This window comes from Vidua chalybeata, chromosome 6 (genome assembly GCF_026979565.1).
Source record: "Vidua chalybeata isolate OUT-0048 chromosome 6, bVidCha1 merged haplotype, whole genome shotgun sequence".
NCBI lineage: Eukaryota > Metazoa > Chordata > Aves > Passeriformes > Viduidae > Vidua > Vidua chalybeata.
This window is the reverse complement of record NC_071535.1, coordinates 14,262,095-14,283,722: the sequence shown is the minus strand read 5'-3', so window position 1 is coordinate 14,283,722 and position 21,628 is coordinate 14,262,095. Positions and strand designations below refer to the sequence as shown.

The 21,628-nt window shown below is 42.7% G+C and overlaps 1 protein-coding gene across 2 annotated transcripts in view; it reads left to right on the top strand.

The window, feature by feature from the left end:
- The first annotated feature begins 3,841 nt into the window (after window positions 1-3,841).
- The window catches only part of C6H14orf132 (chromosome 6 C14orf132 homolog), a 35,451-nt gene continuing 17,664 nt past the window's right edge, over window positions 3,842-21,628 (top strand). Inside the window, exon 1 of one of the 2 annotated variants that reach the window (XM_053946274.1) lies at window positions 3,842-3,937. In XM_053946274.1, the coding sequence (XP_053802249.1) occupies window positions 3,911-3,937 (27 nt within the window). In that variant the 5' untranslated portion in view covers window positions 3,842-3,910. Of the gene's footprint in view, window positions 3,941-21,628 lie in introns of both variants that reach the window. The other variant, XM_053946273.1, reaches the window with a different exon arrangement.

Genomic DNA, 21,628 nt, shown 5'->3' with positions numbered 1-21,628 from the left:
GATACAAACACATTTAAAATCCTTTTTGGCAGCAAGACTCAATTGTCATGTTTTGTTAGGTCTGTTTTGTGAAGCAAAGGCAGAGCTTATGTGCACATGCAGTGCAAGAAAGGATTTCCTACTATGCCCCAGGAAAACTGACAAACCAAACTATTCTCTAATTGAGTTGTGTTCCACTGTACTGAAAAATGTGGTCTTTATAGCAAACAGCTTTAAAGCTAATTCAAGAGCATCTTTGCTTGTTTTTAAGAATAATGTTATACAATCATGTCTGCATTTTTAGCTGGGTGCTACAGTGTTTGTCCACAGAAATAGTAAATTGTGACATAATCTTTTTAAGTGGGCTAGATATTTTGATGATAAAACTGGACACAAGATGGGCAGGATGACTGGCAGATCTCATTCAAGCTCTGAAAGACAGAAGCACATCCAAAATATTTGTTTTACAGAAGAACTTACAGAGCTACAACAAAGCAATTTATATTCAAAGTTTATATCAAAAAAATTTATATCCACAAATTTATATCCCCCAAAAATATATTTTGGGGGAAGATGAAGAAACAAAGCTTTATATTGTGTAGTATCACAGTTAAGAGCTTGAAGAGTGGTGGCAAATGGAGTTACATCCAGCTGGTGGCTGGTCACCAGTGATGTTCCCCAGGCTCAGTGCTGGGGCCAGTCCTGTTGGCCTTTATTGATAAGGGATTGATGGCACCCTCAGTCAGTTTGCAGATAACACCAAGCTGGGTGGGATCTATCAGAGGGTGGAAGATTTTTCAGATGGGTCTGGGCAGGCTGGATTGATTGCCTGAGGCCAATTGTATGAGGTTCAGTAAGACCAAGTGCTGGGTCCTGCCCTTGGGTCATAAACAACCTCCTGCTAGGCTGCAGGATGGGAGCAGTGTCTGGGAAACTGCACAGTGGAAAAGGACCTGAAGGTGTTGGTCCACAGCAGCTGAACATGAGCCAGGTGTGCCCAGGCGGCCAAGAAGGCCAATGGCATCCTGGCCTGTGTCAGCAAGAGTGTAGCCAGCAGGACCAGGGCAGGGATTGTCCCCCTGTACTCAGCCCTGGTGAGGCCACACCTCGAATCCTGTGTTCAGTGGAGTGAATCTGGAGAAGGCAACAGAGCTGGAGAAGGTTCTGGAGTTCCTAATGAGGAGCAGCTGAAGGACCTGGGCTTGTTTGTCCTGGAGAAAAGGAGGCTCAGGGAGGACCTTATTGTACTCTACAACTGCCTGAAAGGAGGTTTTAATGGACTGAGGGTCAGTCTCCTCTCCCAAGTAACAGGACAAGAGGAAATGACTTCAAGTTGCAGTAGGGGAGGTTTTGATTGCATATTGGGAAATTTTTTTTCACTGAAAGGGTAGTCAGTCGGTGGAACAGTCTTCCCAGGGAATTGGTGAAATTACCATCCCTGAAATCAAAAGGAAACGATGTGGCACCTGGAGACATGATTTAATGGTGAACAGGGCAATGTAAGGTTAACTGTTGGATTTAATGATCTTAGAGGTCTTTTGAACCTTAATGGTTTATGGTTCTACAAACACAAATAATTTGGTGTTCCTCAGAAATTATTTGCATCTTAAACAGTACAAACCATGCTGTTTCACAAACATGGCAGTAAACCAGAGGAAAATCAAAAGTGAAAACTGAACAGTGATTTTTTTTTTTTCCTTTGTCAGGCTTAAGAAATATGAATTAGTGTTAATTTCTTAAACTTGTTGAACATCATAGTAAAATATTGACTGGTGAATCTTGGTACCGTTAGAAATCCTCCTTGAGCACTTTCGGGGAAAGGCCAAAATACCATAAGACTGGTAAAAGAAAAAGAAAAAGAGCAGTTCTCAGAAGGCAAGTTCTTGTTCCAAAGAAAATAATTTCTTCTTCGTGTCCCTGTTTGGCGCAATCTTAGAGAGTGGTCAGTGCAATAAATTTGTGCACTGCCTGGTAGGGAATTGAACATTCCTCATTAGATACTTTAAAGAAGAGATTGGGTAAAGAGAAACACCCTGTTGGGAGGGTCACTGGTTGCATTTTAAGCAGATGCATGGAGTAGATTATTTCCTGAGATTCTTTCCAGCTTTGCTGTTCTACAATTCTCATCCTCTATAGAATTAAATGAGTGCAGAAGTCACTGTGATTTTGAAACTTTAACTATGTTTTTATTCTCATGAACTATTTTATTATTCTCTGTTGCTGCAGATGCTATGACTGACCAGGCCACATTAGCTATGAGGAGATGTTTACCCAACATATTTAAAATTTATCTGGATGATGAAAGATTAACACTGTTTTGAAGTTAATTTATGGCTTCTGATACATACATCAATGTCCTTTCAAAACTTTGGAGAGACTCTACAAAGAGATAATTCCATTATTTACGCAATTGAATTTAAAAAATCTTAAAATTACATTGCCTCTTTGGGATTTTACTTGTTTACTTAATGGGCCTCTTGACATAAAAGCATTTTTGGCAGACACATTAATAGTCACTGAAGTAAAGGACTGATTTAAAACATCTGATTTTCTTTCCATCACCTCCTGCTGCAGTACTGCAACAATAGGCAAAATAGCTCACAGCACACATGGTGAAGCATGGTCTATTTTTTCCTCCAGACTTTAAAATCCCAGTGCAAAGCTGATTTTCCTTGTACTTCTGATGGTGGCACACACTCATATTCTCATTGGCCCTGGTTCAGACCTTGGCAACATGCTGAAGTAGTAAACACATGGTCAAAGACTTCAGCCTAGGAGATGAAACTAACATGTACATGTCAAAGAGTAAAAAAAAAAAAAACACACACACACAAAAAAGCTTTTAATGCATTAGGATGCACATTTTTATTACCCTACGTTTTGTGTTGGTGTCAAAGGTTTTTCAGGAAAAAACAGTGAAGGAATACACTGAATTTTTCATCCTAAAGGTGTTAACAGCGTCAGTGAGGAGCAGGGAAAAGCATAAGAAAAGGGACAAAATATGTTTATTGTGTATTGTTGAACAATAAGTTCTGGGAACAAGGAGGAGAGAAGCTGAAAATAAAGATCCAACAGCTCAGTCATGAAAAGCTGGAAAATAGAGCCGTCGGGAGTTCTTTTCAGCCGTGGTGAGACAGAAAGCCGAGTATTTTAAAACCAGGCGGATGGATCGGCAAACTGGGCAGGATTAGCTGGATGGATTAGCAGCGTGGCCGCCAGGTGTGCATCTCCAGAGGCGCGTGTGATGCAGAGGACCTGCACACGCCGCGAGAGCCGAGCCCAGCCGCACCTGCCCGGCGCTGCTTTAATCACTCATCGCTTCGCTCCCCAGCACTCGCCCGTCATCGGCTCCGAGCGGCGGGACTCAGCCCGGGGGTCCCGCGGTGCCCCGGCCGCCCGGCCGTGCCCGCGCACCCAGCCGCGCACCCAGCCGCGAACGGCCCCCGGGGGCCGAGGGGCGGCTGCCGGCCCGGGCTGGCCCCGTCGCCGGGGTCCCGGGCCGCCGTGGCCGCCGCCGGCGCTGCCGGCCGGGAGCGGGAGCGGGAGCGGTGCCGGGAGCGGGAGCGGTGCCGGGCCGGGGCCGCCCCACAGGTGCCGCCGGGCGGGCGGAGCGGAGCCGCCCCGGCCTGCCCCCGCCGCGGGGGCGGACCGAGCCCAGCCCAGCGCGGGGGCCGGCTCGCCGCCGCCCCCGCCCCCTGCCGAGCCGCCCGCCAGCCGCGCCGGGCCGGGCCGAGCCGGGCCGTGCCGGGAGCCGCCGGAGCTGGAACTGGTACCGGTGTCGGCTCCGCTGCCGCGGCCGCGCCCGCCGCTGCTGGGGGAGGCGGTGCCCGCGCCGCGCCCCCGCGCCCCGCCCGCCCCCGGCAGCAGCAGCAGCGGCAGCGGCAGCCTCAGCACCTCCGCCAGCTCCGCCAGCAGCTCCAGCGGCAGCACCATGGACCTCTCCTTCATGGCCGCGCAGGTGGTGCGCGACGGTGGGACGGGACGGGACGGGACGGGAGCCCGGGCGGGGGCGGCGGGGCGCGCATCCACTCCTCTGCTTTCCGCTCCGGTCCTTTACTCCAAAGTTGCGTCCGCGCGGGTGTAAACCTGAGCGGCCCCGCGCCTTGGGGAAAGGGCGAGGAGGAGGAAAAAAAGGGAAAAAATGAGGCGGCTTAGCGCTGCTAAGGAGAAGTTGGCGGCGCAGCTCGGGGCGCAGCACCTGTTAGCGCCCGGCGGCGGGCCCAGCGCGGCGCTGCCGCTCCCCCGCCTGCCTCCGGGGCGCTGCCAGCGGCCTCGGGCTGGGCAAGGCGAGGAATCGTCTCTCCATCCTCCGAGACCGGCTGCAAATGAAAAACGGAGATGCGATTTTTCGGTTCTTTATCCCCATTCCGTACTGCGGTTGTATGTGCATCTGTGGTTTTGGGTTTTTTTAAGTTGTTGTCTACGCATACAGAATCCAGCTTGATGTGTACAGAAATACTCCTCTGTTCGCATGAACAAATTTTTTAAATTGCAGCTTAGTTCTCATTCCAGCTCGAGGCATGATTGTGGGTGTTGGTGTTCAATGTACTCATGCTTAATATACTGAGAAGTATGTACTGGCTATAAGCCACCCAAAGCCAAAAATCATCATGGTGAATCCAGGTGAATTGGGTTTTTAACAGACAGATAGTATTGTGCTTGAGAAAAAAACCACACTCACTGACCATCCATTACCTTTTCCAGGATATATTCTTCTATTCATGTGGGTAGCTAAGTATAATTGGCTTTTTTCAATAATAATTTGGATCCAAGTTTATGATTTTGCAAAAAAAAAAAAAAATCACCCACCATTTGGAGTGGAGTAGGGGCCAGGAAAGCCTTTCTGCACTGTTGCTGCCTGAGTGCTGATTTCTGCTGGAGGTGTTTGTTGGAAGCCAAATCCAATCCTTGAGCTGTCGTTCTGTTTCATTAATACAATGGCTGTTTTGTCTTGTTCCCTTTCTAAAGTCCCCTTCTGAGGTGGTGTCAGGCTCTGCCTTTCTGAAGGTAGCAGTTGGCTGTCCAAGCATCTCTTCCCTTTGGACGTATTTCTAATAATTTTTTATAAGGAGAACCACAGTGCGGAGGAAAGCATAATTTCTATTGATATGAGATCTTCCTGGTAACTGGAGTATTGAAAAGAAATTTTGCAGGTGTCAGATCATTTCCTATGGTCCTTCTCAGCACATTCAGTGAGCTCCCTGTGTCCATCTTTTGTTCCCTAAGCACTGAGCTGAAGGGGAATGCTCCCATAGCACAGAAGCAGAGGTGCAGCACAGCAGCAGGTTTTACCCATAGTCAGAGTGGAGTGTGCCAAAGCTGGGACTAGTGCTGCCCATTCTCTTTTTATACTCTCCCTTATTCTTGCTGTCCCATATTCCACATAACTTCTACACTAATTCTGTGTGTTTGAAGAGTCACAAAGCACTGTTGCTTTGCTTCTCTCAATAGTTCCCAGTACAAATATGTCTTACACTTACTAAGGTTATTAATGCAACAGTTTACAGTGAAATGTGCTTTTCTCCCTGATCCTTTGGGGTTAGTTTGTTGTTTTCCTTTATCACAAGAAATGTCAATTGTTAGTTTTTGTTTCAGTGTGAGGTGAGGGCAAGGCAACACACCTCAGGAAGAAAGGCTGGAATTCCTTGGAGCTGTGTGCCACAAAGCCCTTCGAGTGGTGAAGATGGTGGGAAGCAGTTAGGGCTGTCACATCTCTCCCAGTGGGGGCACAGGGCTCGTTGGTTCTGCACAGCACAGGGCATCTGGGGAATTCCTTCAGGGGGTATATTTGTAACTAAACTTTGATGAGCTGTAGGAGAGGATTTCCTGGGCTCTTTTTCTGCTGAAGGAAATGAATCCAGTTCTTAGATCACTGTGTACAGTGGAGGCTGCACTTACCACTGTTACTCCTCATCACAGGCCTCTTGTACCTTTCTGAACTGTCAGCCTTTTACATTCCTGTCACCATAGTGACATTTAACCCCCAGTGTGACACTCCTTTAATTTAGGTATTGCTTTTCTTCAATCTTTTTGATTTTTTTGTTTGAATCATTTCTGTAGCATCTCTGGTGGTATGGTCCAGTGAGATATCTTCAAAAACAAATAAGTAAGAACACAATAGAATTATTGGCTTGTGCTTCCTGCACATAATCACTTTTAAAGATACTCTGCTATCACTCTCATTATCATCCACCTGCAGCAGGTATTACATTTTAGCTGATGAATACCAGACACATTAATATTTTGTAGAAAAATAGGTAATACCTAAACTGATATGCTTGATGACATACAAGCAATGGTTACCTGTCAAGTTAATTTATTTTTACAGGATACTGTAGACTACTTAATGTTTCTATAAATTGTTTTTGTGTGTTATCACACCTTTGCACTGCTCACTGTGGACCCAAGTTGGCTTTGCTAGATGTCTTGTGAGACAACATAAATGACCTGTATGTTAGAGCCCCTATGATGTAAACACAGAAGCAGAGTGTGTATAAGTTTGGTCACCACTTGCAGCCTCAGGATTCTGCAGTGTATTATGAACAGTTAAAAACTGGCCTCCTCCAAAGTGCAGCTTGAGCAACCACCTGAACACCTCATCTGTATTGTATTTATTAGCGTGCCATGAAGAACAGCTTTTGACTGTAACTATTAAGTCTGTTGTTAAAATGAGCCTTTTTGCATCAGTGTGTTCATCTCCAGTCAGTAGTTGACTGAGCAGGCTTTGGTGTCCTCTGTTCTGCTGGTGCTCTAATTGGCTTTGGTTTAAGGTCCCTTGTGCTAAATGAGCAGGACTCACACCTAGTCAAAGCCTATTAGCAGCTAGTCATTGGGTTTCCATTTTAAATCCATATTTTAGTTAAAGTAATGCTGTACGTCTCAAGATGCTGTGCCAAAGATGTTCAGCCACTGCTAAGCTGTATGACTGCCTCATTTCTGCGTGTTGTTCAGTGATTTGAGAGCGCTCCTGTAGTCTAGGTAACCTCAGAAATAGCCACTTCTCTTAGGTAGAGACTTTTGCTTGCAGCATAAAAGCCTGGTTTTGGGAGGTGCTGAGTGCTGCATCCAGGCTAAGATCACTCGATGCTTTTATCAGGGGTTAGGGGGTTGCTGTCAGATGCCCAGGGGTGAGCTGCCCCCTCCCTGCTTCTTACAGACTAAAATTAATATTGATTTAACAGCCAGCTGATGAAAAAATGTTAATGGGAGCAGGGTTGAAATGTCTTCAACCTGAAAAAAATAGAAGCTTTTAGTGGGGGAAAAAATGGGAAGACAGAGAATAAAAATGATGTAATGGTCTTCAATATGATCCAAATTGATATGAGCTGGGCAGCACCTGCAGTCATGATGTTACTGATACGTTTTTCAAGATTTATGTTTGCAATTTAATTTTCCTGAAGTGCTTCCTGTATTTTCTGTTTCATATTAAAAATGAAGACTGGATTTCCTTAATTTGCAGCGTTTATATGGTTGGGTATGTCTCCCTACAGTAAAAATAAAATTTTAATTGTCAGATAAATGGTCTTTTCTTCTTTTACGTTTAGAACAGGAAAAAGGTAGCAAGAGCCTTGGGAGTATGGCTATTTCTGTGGATTTTTTTTTTGAGTAAGTCATATATAGTTGATGATTCTCCATGTTCAAAACCTCTTTGTGAACAGGTTCTGAGGATTTGAAGTACAAGAAGTTGAATTCTTTGTGTATAGTTTAATAATTATAAGTTGTATTTTCATAATCTTTCATTTCAATTGGAGTAATAGGGGTTTGTTTTAAACGTGAAAAGTGATACCATGCTTCAGGAGCTAGAGAAACAAATGAGCAAGTTTGGTACAGAAAGCAAAACCATTATAAAATAAAGATAATTTCATTGCTTTTGTGTTCTCTATTACTCTTCTAGGAATTCACGTCTGGTCAGTGATCATTCAAGTCACTTGAAGCCTTTCATTGCATTGGCAGTAATTCAGGTCACCTTCCCCATAGGGAGGTGGTCATTGTTGTTTCTTGAAGAAACCATATAATTCCCTATTACCATGTCAGAATAACAATCCATGCTTCCACATGAAACATACATTATTAAGAGCTATATAACTTCTGAAGAGCACTGGATTACACAGGATGAATTGAGTTCATTTAGGGTCAATAATGTCATGCAAGTTATTTATGAGAAAATATTATAATAGCAGATTCTGCAAATTTTGATTTAAAATACCCTTTCATTTTGACTTATGGAATCATAACATCATTGTCATTATGTCACTTAAAGATTGGAAAACACTTTTAAGATCTATTTCAGCCATTAATGTAGCACTGCCAAGTCCACCACTAAACCATGTCCTTAACTGCTACATCTATACATTTATTAACTACCTACAGGGGTGGTGACTCAACCACTTCCCTGGGTAGCCTGTTCCAACACGTAGCAACCCTATGCATGAAGAAATGTTCCCTAATATCCAATCTAAGCTTCCCCTGGCGCAACCTGAGGCTGCTTTAAATTTGCCCTGTCACTTGTTCCTTGGAGGAAGAGACCAACCTCCGCCTGGCTACAATCTTCTTCCAGGTGGATATAGAGAGCAATGAAGTTCCCCCTGAGCCTCCTTTTTTTCCAGGCTGGACATCCCCAGTTCCCTCAGTTACTCCTTATCAGACTTATGCTCCAGACCCTTCACCAGCTTTATACTCATATTTTACAACTGACATGGACAGCCCATGTGCATGCTGCAAATCTGTTACGTGCACAGAGGGTGTGCTTGGCATTCTTGGACACCCAGCCACCTGAACAGAGCTGCTGCATTTCCAGAAATCCCAGACATAGGTCCAGTATCCTTTAATTACTTTCTAATGAGATTTCTGGATGTTAGAGGATGCACAATTAGGATCTGCTATACTGTGCTGTATCTGCACAGAGGAACCAGAGTGCAAGACAATACTGCATTTGTTTTCCCACTATTTCTTTATCCCTTCTCCATCTCAGGGGTGGAGAGGGATTCAAAGCCTTTATTAGCTTTGTGCTCTTTCTTACAGCAAGGTAATCTGAGGGTATTAAAAAAAAAGAGAGTTTAGATTTGTGATTTGGGTTGGTTATTCCCACCAGCTCAAAACAGAATCCAGGCTGCTTGCTCAACGTGAGCTGCGTGTGTCTGTGTGTCCATCTCTGCTGCCAAGAAAGCTCCAGAGAAAGACAGACAGACCTTTCAGTCATGCTTGCACTTGGGGAGGCTGACAGTGCTAAATGGTGGCCATTTGGAAGCTTTGACATTACTGGTGTACACTTAGGACTGTTTTTTTTTTTTTTTTCTTTAAAAAGTGGGATCACCAAAAAGCAAGCTCTTTGCCAAACCAATGGAGTGTTGGGATTAAAAGATGCATGAACAACTTCTTGTCAAAAGCTGCTCTGATTATAATCTCAGACAAGACCTCTTTGATCTATATCATTAAACATTAATAATGTTAGCTATGAATTTGTAGTCATTCTTTTGTATAACCAGTTACGTGCTCACTTACCTGCATAGGGCACTGACCATTACTCTACCAGCTCCGCTTTCTTCCAAAGGTTAAAGTCATTTTCTCTGGCATTCTTTGATTCCTCCAGAATGTCTTGACTTATAATAAATAGAATCAAAGCAGCAGATATGAGTTTAACTAAGGAGTTCTCAGATGCTTTGGTTCAATCTTAAGTCCCGATATCTAGCTGTGGTATAGCACAGCCAGAAGAACCAGCTGTATAATCCAGATGTTGCCAAAATCCTGTTTTGTGTGCAGAAATCAGTGCCCTCATCCAGGATGTTGCCAACAGTTGAGGTGATTACAATTTTCTTTCTGCTGGCTGCTTGGCACAATTGCATTAGATTTTTATTAGAGTGGGGAACAAGAGGAATCCCTTCACTTTTCTTATCACTGCAGTAACACTGCAGACTACATTTCCAAGTCTTGTATAGTAGAAATTTCTGTTCCAGCAGAGCTTTTGAAAATTCATTGGAGATTTGGGCGCACTGTTTTTATAAAGTGTTGATACTGCACTTTGGAGGAGGCTGTTGTTCCAGGATTGTACATGTAATTGCTGTCAGAAGATGTTAAAAGCAGTGATTTCAATCCAGCAAAACACTTAAACATTTACTGCACTTGGAACACGTGTATATTGTTCCAGTAACATCAGCAGGACTGTCCACTTGCTTAAAATGAGCTATCTTAAGGCCTGGCACCGATGGAGAGAGAATGCTTTGCAATTCATAGAAAAATATCCTAGGAGAGCAAGAGGAAACCTTCTCTTGGTCATGTTATTAATTCAGGGAAGCCTGAGACTAAGTGTTTTCGGGGTGACTGTGCTTTCATCAATTAATAACATTATGAATTTCTCATAGGAGCTCTTACATGTTGGAAGAGGAGGATGTGGTAGGAGGTGGGTGGTGGGGAAGGGAAAGGAGGATGCGGCTCATGTGGCACATATGTTTGTGCACCTTTGCACAACAAGGGTTAGAAGAAACTGGAAATAATTTATTTGTGTTTCATGTGCCCATTAACTCTGAGACTAATTCTGTGACACATTTAATATTTTTGAAATAATTTACATGGTTTCCAGCAGTTGCATGCTGAAAACTTCACAAACAGAGCAGATGTCACATATTTCCATCCTTGTTGAGTGTGGAAAGGAGGGTTGTAATATAATAGCAAATAGACATTCACATGTTTTACAGACATAAAGCATTTCACAACACAGTTGATTGCAGCAGTAGCTGGGGTCCTGTTGTACACAAAGAATAGCTAGAGATGGCAGATAAGAGGAATGAAGATTGAAACAGCTCTACATTCATGCCAAACATCTTGCTTTTTGAGCTGCCTGCTTTTTCTTGAACAGTAAGAGCCCAACGCTGTCCTACACTGAGCAATGATTCTCTTGGCAGACCCGATGAGAATGGGAGTTTCTGGGTAGCAGCTGAATAGCCCAACTGGGTCCTCAGAATCCATAGGCTGGGAAATCTTAACTGGTTATAAATTGGGGTGGCGGTGGTGTTATCTTGGTTTTGGTAATTTTGGATTAATTTCTTAATTCATTGATGAGCTGCAAACACAAGGGTGGAGATCCTGGTTTAAATTTTGTTGAAAATGTAATGGATGCTGGTCATTAGGAAGCTAGTTTCACCATCTTCCTAACCTCATTCCCATAACAGACAAAAGCAAAAATCTCCAAATGATTCAAAGGGTTGTACAGGATTAAGTAAAGCACTGTGATCCTTTGGTGACCATACACCATCAAATTAAATCATTGATCAAAGATTAGACCATTCAAATGGAGTGCAGTGATGTGGAAAGCAGAAAATTAGAACAGCAACCCGAGTAAATTCAGCAGTGACCAGCTCTGTTAGTTTGCTATGTCTCTCTGCTGGACTTTAGTTTCTTTGAAAGTGTTTTTGGTCATGAATTGCATTTTCTACCTGAGCTAGTGAGGTTTGTTTTAGTCCTCTGTCTGTTGTTTCAGCAGACATCTTGGTTTGATAAGCATAGTATCCTATACAGAATTACTATTAATCCCATCCTCTGCTCACGGGGATGATGATTTTTAAAGGTGTCTTTTGAAAAACTGATGGCTCTCTGTGATTGTTATAAACACTTTTTTTCCCCAGCAGATACATGCTGAAATATGAAAGGAAGATCCTTGAAAATTGGTTGTAAATTGATGATAGTTGTGTGCCTTGATCAGTGGCTTGATCTACTTCTTGTGCTGGTTAACATGTCAGGATTATTCCATTTCCATAGAATGGAAGCCTTTGGCAAACAGGATCCTGATATTTCAAATGCAAGTTATGAGCACTTCGGAACAAAAAAGGGTCAGAATGAAGTGTGTGAACTCCTTGACATCTTCTTTGAAGGTGCTGCATGGTCAGGGTGTGCAGTCCTGTCGGCTCTGGTGCTGCAGTGAGGAATGCCTGTCCTTACCCTGGGCACTGAATAGGAGCAGAAGACATGGCCAGCTGTGGCACAAAGACCGGGAGCGCTGAGCACTTACTGACTGTGTGCTCTGCAGTGCTGGCAGGCTTACAGGGAGCAGAGGCAGTACAGGGTGGAAATCTCTCCCTGTGAGTACAACTGTGAGTGCACAGCAGCCAGAATTGGTGCTGTGAGCGGTGCTCGCTGCCCACCCCTTGCCCCGCTGGCTCACACACCCACACAGTGCTCTCAGTCTGTCTCACAGCACCAGCCTTCTGAAATGACACCTACTCTGACACGGAATCTTTAGTCTTAGCTGAATTCCACACTCCTGGTAGCTGCCAGAGCCCAAACTTGCCAAGCAGCAACTAATTAGAAATCATTACTATTACGGTCACTTCAGAAAAGCTCAGCACCTCTATGAAGCAAGCTGCTGGATGCAGGGCCATTTCCTTTTGTTTTGCAAAGTGATTATCTCTAGTGTGGAAACGTTTTAAAAAATAGTAATATTAAAAGCTGTTAACCTCAGCTGGTTCTGTTTGTTGTAATTTTGTTTGTAAGCCTTTCAAAATGTTATAAAAAGGGGAACACCCTAGAAATGAGCCTGCACAACTAAAACAAAACTTCCACTGTGGTTTTGTTTTGTTTTGTTTTTTTTTTTTTTTCCCAGCTAAAACAGCTGGAAGAGCATTTGCAAAATGTGGGATGGTGTGCTGGGTTCTGTGACTGATAAAAGAGACCAATACCAGAGTTGCTGCATGGAAGGGAAAAAGACAGCTGTGTCTCCTCAACTGATGTGTAGATGTTTTCAGGTGTATGTTCAGAGAGAAAAAGTAACAATAGGACTGATGCAGAAACAAAAATACTAAAATTTAAAGTTTTAAAGGATTTCTGAGATGTCAGCTGAACCCAAAGACGTGGAGCAGCTGATCGCCTTTAAATATCTAAACCCTAATTAAGTGTATACCTAGCATATGTAATTCTCTGAACTTCTCTTCTGCTTAAATGAAGTATATAATTAAATGTCTTGCTAATTTACAATAAATGCCAAAGCATTTTGAGGTATTATAATAGCTCTTCTTTAAATGTGAGCTCCACTTGAAATGTGTTGGGTTTCTCCTTTTGTCTTTCTACCTTACCCTCCTTGATGCACCACATAAGTTTTTATGGATCTTTCTCAGGGGTTTCCTCACAACTTTCCTCTTGTTTGCCTATGTAAAATGTTTTCTTTCCAACTCAGGTATGCTCTCCTCTTTGAATATCTTCTTTCTTCAGCTCTCATATCCTCCATCTTTACCTTCTATGAATTATTTCAGATGCTATAGTTGCACCAGCTCCAGTCTAAGTCCTACAGAAATCTGAGTTTAGTTCTGGAAGATGGGGATGAAAAAGTAAACAATTCTCCTGCTCAGGGACAAGAGATGCAAATGCATCAGAGCAGCAAATTAAAATGCTGCAATCACTGAAACTGTAAGCAACACAGCAAAAACTTTCCCAGTTGACTTACTAAAGACAGAAGCCTGCTAGTATGTCTTTAGTGGGCTGCAGGTTACTAAAAATAGAGTGGTACCTGATTTAGAATCTAAATCTCAGGAGTGGAAATGTCCTTTGGAGATGTCCTTTGCTCTGTTTTATATTTTGGTTTTCTTTAGCTAGAGCAATCTCAATTTGAAAAGTTCTGAATTCTCCTCTAGATGCTGTGCCCAGCAGTCACTTGTGAGAAAGATATTGAAAATTCATTCACAAACACTCTTCTCTCTTTGCCTGTGCTATGATATCCTTCCCCTCACAGACCTAGAGGTCACCTTCATTAAATATGTGGTTATTAACATAAAGGCATGCCAGAGGTTATTCTGTGATAGGATCCAGGCTGTGAAATGGTTCATTCTGTGTTGGTCTCTGAGCCGTCTGATTGAGCATGCGGTGAAACTGTGCAGATGAGCAAGGCAGTGAAATTTGTTGTCAGGGTGGCAGATGTTCTATTCTCCTGGTGTGTTCTCTGGCATTTCTCAAGGACATGAAACAGAAGCAGAAGAAATTGAATTGCTGTGCTTGCTCTCTCCCTTGTTCTCCAAGGTAGTTTTGCAACTCATTTCTCCTGTAATCTTATCAAGTGTGAGAAGAGACATGCACCTCCTGACTTCTCTTACAACTGTCCTTTACACTTTCACAGGTAACATTCTTTACCCAGCCAGCTGTAGTTTTCAGCATGGGTGGTTTTCATGGTACATATCTTGCTCATCACTTTAGTGTACAGAATACCCTTAACAGCACTTTAAAAATGGGTATTTGGATGACTAAATAAACATTGCTGCCTCTAAAACATTTGTCTCCTGACCTCTGCTTTGCACGGTGCATGTCTGGAGAAGGGAGGGCATGGAGAAGGCAGAAGACAATGTGCTGATGTAAGCCACAGTCTGGGCTGCCATGATAACAAACCCTTGCTGTGCCTTAAAGCCTTCAGGTGCCAGCATGTGCCATGGGTCATGCTGACAAGCAAAGGGAAATGGGAAGAGGAAGCGAAGGTAGGTTTGACCAAAGTCTGCTGTCTTCCTTGAGGACACAACATGGTCTGATTTGAACTGGTGCAGAGAATGCTGGCCAACTCCCAGGAGCCAGCTCATTATTTCTGTAACTATTGGCTTTGGAAATGGCAAAGTCAACTGTTACTGAAAATCTTCAAACTAAGTTCTAGAGAAGATTAAATAGGAGAGTCTCTTCTGTAATGACAGTTGGTCTTGTTTTGCCAACTGATCTTTGCTGTTAGAAAATTAATCATACAGTTAGTGTATAACTCATCATAGAGTTTTACACTCTAGCCTTGCCTAACCAAGGATATAAGTTCATTAATGCAAACAGATTCAATAATTTCTTAGTGTTAGATTTTTTAATTATTAAAAAATTCAATACTTTGTATTGCCCATAGGTTATGATAGTAATTCAACTGGACTCCACCACATCCATGATATCATTTTTACAGAAATATGTAACATTTAGGGTGTGGGTGCATCTCCATACTTACTCAAGAGATCTCAGGGGCACTACAATATAAGCAGCCATCAGGCATATACTGTAAGTTTGTGTGAGACATGACTGGGACCTTGCACCCCCACACTGTGATGATCTGGGGTGCCTCTGCTCTGTCCCACAGGGCCATGGCATGACCAGAGAGGTGAGGGACCATAGGCTGGGCCAGCATGGGCAAGCACACATAGGGTGGCAACCAGAGACAGACAATACAGCTGAGTCTGTTGTTCATTGTATTTCAGGGTTGTTGTCCAACTGCTGCATCCAGCAGTGACCTACAACCTAGGGACTTCAACCTCTAATGTGATTTTCATTCTCATAAACCTCAGAACTTTTCATGAAGAGTGTAAAGTTTCACCTGAAATTAAAGGATATAGAGAAGAAGGGTCCCACGAGGCCACAGAGGAGAAAAGGGTCTTAGTGAGCACTTATTCCCAGTTTGGTGCTCTTTAGTGTGGAAGCTTAAACTGGCCATTGGTTGCAGAGACAATGCAGCAAATCCTTCTTGCTCTACATGTGCAGTCAGGTAGCCCAGCAGATAATGCTCAGAGCATCCCTCGAGTTCTTCTGGATGTTAATGAAGTTACAGCTTGAAGCTTACAGCTCTGTCTTTTGGTACTGGATTCATGACTATCAAGCTCTGATTTTTATGTTGCTTTGTTTTGTTCTTTGGTTGTTTTAAACTATGGTGTAATTTCCTTCAAAACTAATCTGGCAGGTGATCTTACAGAAGTTTAGAAAACTGGAACTTTCAGACTCTGGACCATTTCAGTAAAGCTTGGCCAACAAACAGAACAGGGTGTGCTCTTCCCCAGAAATAAGCAGCATCTTTCTGCATGCTGATTTTGACAGAAACCCTGACATCAGTTTAGGAGTAATAGAGTTCATGTGCAACTCTTTGCCTCAGGATCATACTATACTCCTGTCAGTCCTAGTAGTCATCCTGTTCACTGCCTGTCTCACAGGAGCAGCAGAGTGGTGACAACAGAGGAGATGCAGCAGCTGTCACACCTATTTACAGTTTCTCAGTCACTGATGTGAGAATAAACAAACATGATATTCCTGCAGTTGCGTTGTTAGCAATTTATTTTTAAAATCAGTCACTTGAAAAATATTGAGGCACAGGTAAAATAGCTCTGTCAGCACTTTCTGTGTGGTTTGCAACCTACTGCTTGACCTGAGAATTTCACTCTTTTCTGTTAACTTAATAGAAGAGCTAAGGTCAAGGCCACATACTTACCTGGTAAAATCACACATTTCTCTTCTGAGTGTAGTTGTATCAGGAAGACGTGGCTCACCAAATGCAGGAATATGCTGATTCCTGTCCGCTGTCATTGTATTCCCTGATTTTATTATCTGCTCAGCAGTGATGAGTAATTCTCACATGTAAGCAAGTGATATTTACTGTAAGAAAGGCCAAGTAAATTCATAGTTGAGCAAACATTTAAAGAAATAACAATTAGGGATTGCTTTCGTATTTTGTTTGAAAATGTGGGGGGGGGAAAGAAATTGAAAATATAAACATTTTCTCTTGTATATCCAAGAAACAAATGCAGAAGTTCATATTTTTCGTCATTGCATCCCCAGAAATGTGGGCATGAAACTTGTATTTAGTCAGTAAATCTTTATTAAAGATTTATTAAAGTGGCTGATGATAAATATGTAAAAAACCCAGTAAGTCAAGAAAGTTGATAGGATTAAAATCTGTGATGTATTTTGGGGGCTGAAGTGGAACAATCCCAGATAAACAGAAGGAGGGTGAATCCATAATATCCCATGAAGGCACAGCATTTAGGGACATGGATGTTGTGCTCTGTTTTTCCTTTTATCTCTGCTTTCCTCCTCCTCAAAGCTGTGGAGGGGACCACACAGAAAAAGCATCTCATGGCAGGATCTGTATGCTTGGCCTGGAGTTGAGAGCCATCATCCCTTGAGTGCACCAGATTGGTTACATGGTCTGATCATTGGTAATTGCCCCTTAGCAGCTGTCTCTTGGAGAGACACCCCAGCACAGTGGCAGCTAGAGAGGGCCTTTGTAATCAGGCTGGCCTGCTGTCAGTGTTCCTAACTGGGACTTACCTATCCCTCTGTTTTTGAAGTGTGTGGGAAACAGTGTGGCTGTGTTAAAAGCTCAGCATGGATGGTGCTTTCAGGGTCATGACTTCAGAGCTGTGATGAAGCATTTTACCCTTCTTTGTTGGGAGGCTGCATCTCTCTCACTGCCACCCTGCTTTAACGGGCTACTGCAGCCTTGCACCTGAGTCACAGCAACGCGTGGCAGAGTTTGAGTATCTCTGCCACCTCCTTTGCCATGGCTCTGTGTGATGGTACTGTTCCTTTTCTGCCTAGTATCAAATAATTTGGGTGCCTATCTCCGAGAACCACTAAGGATATATTTATTTATTCATTCAGTAACTTATATTCTCTGGATGGTGATGTTGGTCTCACTGGGTCATCATTAGGAGAGCTCTGCCTTTCCCTGGAGGCACCTGATTGTAGCTTCCAAAGCATAGCAGTCAGCATATTTGGCCTTTTTTTTTCCCTCCCACTTAATTTTTTTTTCTTCTGTTTTTCTAATTAATCAGAAAGTAGACTTGCTTCTGTGATCCCTGGAATTACTGGAACCAGTGCTTCAAGCAGCACAATTCCAAGTCATCTTTCAAATGTGATGTGAACTGGTTTTGCTATAGGACTGTTTATTTCATGTAAAGTCTGGGCTACATTTTATTTTGTAGGTCAAATTTAACTGTGGCCTGTGCTGCCCAAACCATGCACTGGATTTATGTTGTGGGCACCATCAGCAAAAACCTGAATCCTCCAGAAATTGATTTTTTTCTTTTTAATGTATTTCACAGAAGCCACTAGATAGCCTCCAAAAGTGTTTTTTGAAAAATCTGATACATTCTTAAAGAGACAGGTTGATGGGAACGGTTGCTGTTAAAAAGCAGGAAGCAAAGCAGCAATGAGGGCATATGTGCACTCACGTCATGTAAACCTGATGCTGACCAGAGGGAGCCAGCCCTCACCTTCCTCCTGCCCAGGAAAGCCCCACAGTGACAGGATGCCACCTGACCTTATTGCCATGTAAGGACAATAAGGGTGAGCCCTGGCCATGTGAGGTGAGCTGGCCGTGTCTCCAGTGTGCAGGAGCAGGTGGCCCCCTGTTCGTGAGCCTTGGGCAGAGCGGTGGTCCCTGCATCCGGAGGGGCACGTGGGGAAGCAGGAGTGGGGGGGGCTGGCACTGCTCTTCTGCTGCCCATCTGTCACTGCCCACCAGCATGAATGCCCCTGTCTGCCAGAGCAGAAGTGCCTTTCGCTGAAGAGCAAGAGGGGAATCCAGGAGAAGGGGTGTTTGTGACACATTTGCTCCCAGGTCTGTGACTCTGTGCACTGAGTGCTCGATGCTGAGAGCAGCCGTAAATTATCAGTGGGAATAAACACAGGCTTTGCCTGCATGATATAGGTATGATCCAGAGAAAACAATGCTGAAAGCATTGTGTTAAAACTGTCACATGTGGGATGTATACAGCAGAACTGAAAAAAACCATGCAGGAGTCACAAGCAGATATAAATCAGCTTGCTAATATGTCCTGCAGGCAGTGTCAGGGGTGTTTTGGTGATAGCTGCTGCTGCAGCAGAGCAGGCAGCGTGAATGCAGTGCCCACAAACTGCTCAGAATCTGTAAGTAAAAGGCAAATTAGCTTTGCACAGACCTGTGGGAAGAAAAATATAAGCTGAGGAAATAACAAGCGAGTGATGTGCACTCTGCACTTGGCTGAATGCAGAGCAAACTGGAAGTGCTATGAAGATTTGGAAACTTGAAATCATTAACCAAAAAGACAAGCAATTGTTTTGTTAAGTCCTGTTTGGCCTTTTCTTCATCTGTCTCAAATGAGGAGCATTTATATAATAAATTAGCATTTGTGTCAACCATCTCATCCATTCTTCTTTATTTCCCTTCAAAATCTCACCTATTCCATCTGCCATGATCTCATCCATTAATAAATTTTTATATTTCAGGGCTGCCTTTTCCCATATATGTCCTCAACCTTGTATTTAGTTTCACACAAACAGCAAAGCCACTTTATGGTTTCTTTCCACAATACCTGCTGAAAACTGTCCTTTTTTAAAGTTGGTAAAATATTGGGCCATAGCTGGACTGCTGATGTGTGTAACCTTCCAGTTAGACTTCTGTCTCATTGCCATCTTTGCCCTGTTCCCATTCCTTTATTCTTGGGTGTTTATCAAGACCTTTTTCTTTATTTTCACAGGTCCTTATATTTAACTAGAATTGTTAGATAGAGTAAAAAATTTAAGAAATTTCAAATCACAGGTATTTGAATATTCAGCCCACTAAACACCATTTTGAAGGATTTTTGTCTTTTTCTCCACCTCAGTGGAGAAAACAAGCATAATTATATTCCCATGCATAAATCCATATATGTGTGAAGCTGTCAGCCTGACAGTGATCCTCTCAAGAAATGCTCCATAGTCACTGGCTGTTTATCATCCAACTACTGTATTCCAGGTAACAGTGCCCTTTTCTTCCAAGCAATGAACTGGGTTACAGAGGAGCCTAACAGCAGCCTGCCTATATCTCATTTTGGTCAGCCTTCTTCAATGTCTTTCATATCAGGGGTTTAGTCAAACAAATAAAAGAACAATAAATTAAAATGACAATCAATAAAGAGATTGTCATTAGTTATTAATTAGTTTAAATAATGGATATAACTAGAGAATAATTCCAAAAGCTGCTTGCAGTGGTGATAAGTCCTCTTAGCCCTTCAGTTTTAATGCTCTCACCTCAGCAGCAATGCAATGAAGCTGACAGAAAGGAATCATTGCTTTGTGGATATCCTTATTTGTGCAAATTTCCTTTCCCTGAAGCAGTCTGAGTTCCCGTGCTTCTTCATTCGCTGGTTGGGCAGTCCTTCTGGGCACCCAGGCCAGCCCTGTGAGTGGGAAAGGGCAGCTTGTTCACATCTGTTTGCAGCTGTCTGCCAGCATGCCCCTCCTCTTCCCTCAGTGCAGCATTTTTAGTAATTGAGATAAAAACATTCTTGTGCCATCACACATGCATCTGCTTTCAGATCTGGATTTCCAAAGCATGCGTTCAGATCCGGTTTTCATGCATCACTGCATTACAAGGACTCCATTTGCATAGTCCATTTCAGGTTAATCTGTTTAGATTTTTCATCCTGTCACTGAAATTATGTCTTTATAAGCATATGTCAAGGTGGACTAAAAATGTATTTTCCCCTTTCCAGGCCTTCCATGATCAAATGATAATTGGTTGTAGCTTTTCTGCTCCCCCTCACTCCATCTTTTAACCAAGTCCTTTGAGCAACAAGTTCAAATCACCTAGTAGGAGTTTGTAGTTGTCTGTGTGAAAGATGAGGTTGTCTTGTATCTTTTCAACAAATGCATGAGTCCTGAATACAAGAATTTCATTCTATGCTGACTCCATGTCTTTGGAGAGGGTAGAAAGAGCTTGTGTGTGGGATGGATATGAATGAGGATGTCTAGAAAGAGAGGGCTATCACCTTGAACTGAAATCAGCACCTCTCTGTTTTATGTCAGATAGACTTGGAGTGTGTGGGTCCAGTGAGCAGTTGTCTGGTTTAGATTAATTTCTTTTCACTTTCAGTATCTTTATGGGAAAAAGAGGCAGATTCATCATGAATTTACCATTCATCATTTTGTGTTATGATATAATCATCTGAAATCATGATATAAAATAGCAGTTCATTTTTTATTAAAATTGCATTTAGTCTCCCTGGTAGCTTCTTTTCCTTCATATCTTTTTCACTTGAAAGGACAAGATGACCAGCAGATGTAAAGGCTATCACCTGGAAAAAGCTTTCTTACATGTGCCTTTTAGTGCTTGATTTCTGAGCTGTGAAGAACATTGCATCAGTGTTGCTTAAATCAAGCATTTACATTTCTACTATAATGCAAAGCAAAATCATTAAAGTCACAGGCTTTGTTCTTTGACATGAGAAGTAACCTTTCCTTATGTTATCCAGCACTTTGTGTAAAAATGTTTGATGTGTCACTGGGAGATGTTGTTAATAGCAATTGAAGCATTTATCTTAGTGGCATCATGTCTCTTAATCAACAAAAGATCACAGTAACCTTTTAAGAAATCAGAGTACATCAATATCCCTGTAATTCACTCTGCTAATGTCAAACTTTTCATGCGCAAAATATCTTGTCTGCATTTCTGCAAAGGAAAGAAACATGTCATCATCTAAATTTCAGGTTTAAATGAAGGCCTAAGATGAAAACAATATGGATCAGATAAATATTTTAAGGCTGCCAACTCTTATTGGTTCATCTTGTTCTGTCTGTGGATGACCAAGTACAGTTGGCAGATGCCAATGCTGCATTTTTTTGCTTTTCTGCTGTTGTAACTAGAGATCAGCAGGGGTCAGCTGTGCACTTTTCAGCCCCAGAATGCCAAGCAGCCTTTGACCAAAGCCACTGTGTTTCCTGAAAAGAAGAATGAGAATGCCCCTGTATTTTAGCCTTTTGGTGAAAAGTGTTCAAAATCAGCCTTTGGCTTTACTTTTGTTTTTCCAGCAGGAGAATAGCTTCCTGCATTTTGAGTTTGTTCAGCATTGTGAAGCCATTGGTTCATTAGGATTAGTGAAACAAGCTGTAGATGAGAATGATTAAAAATTAACATCAGAATATCATT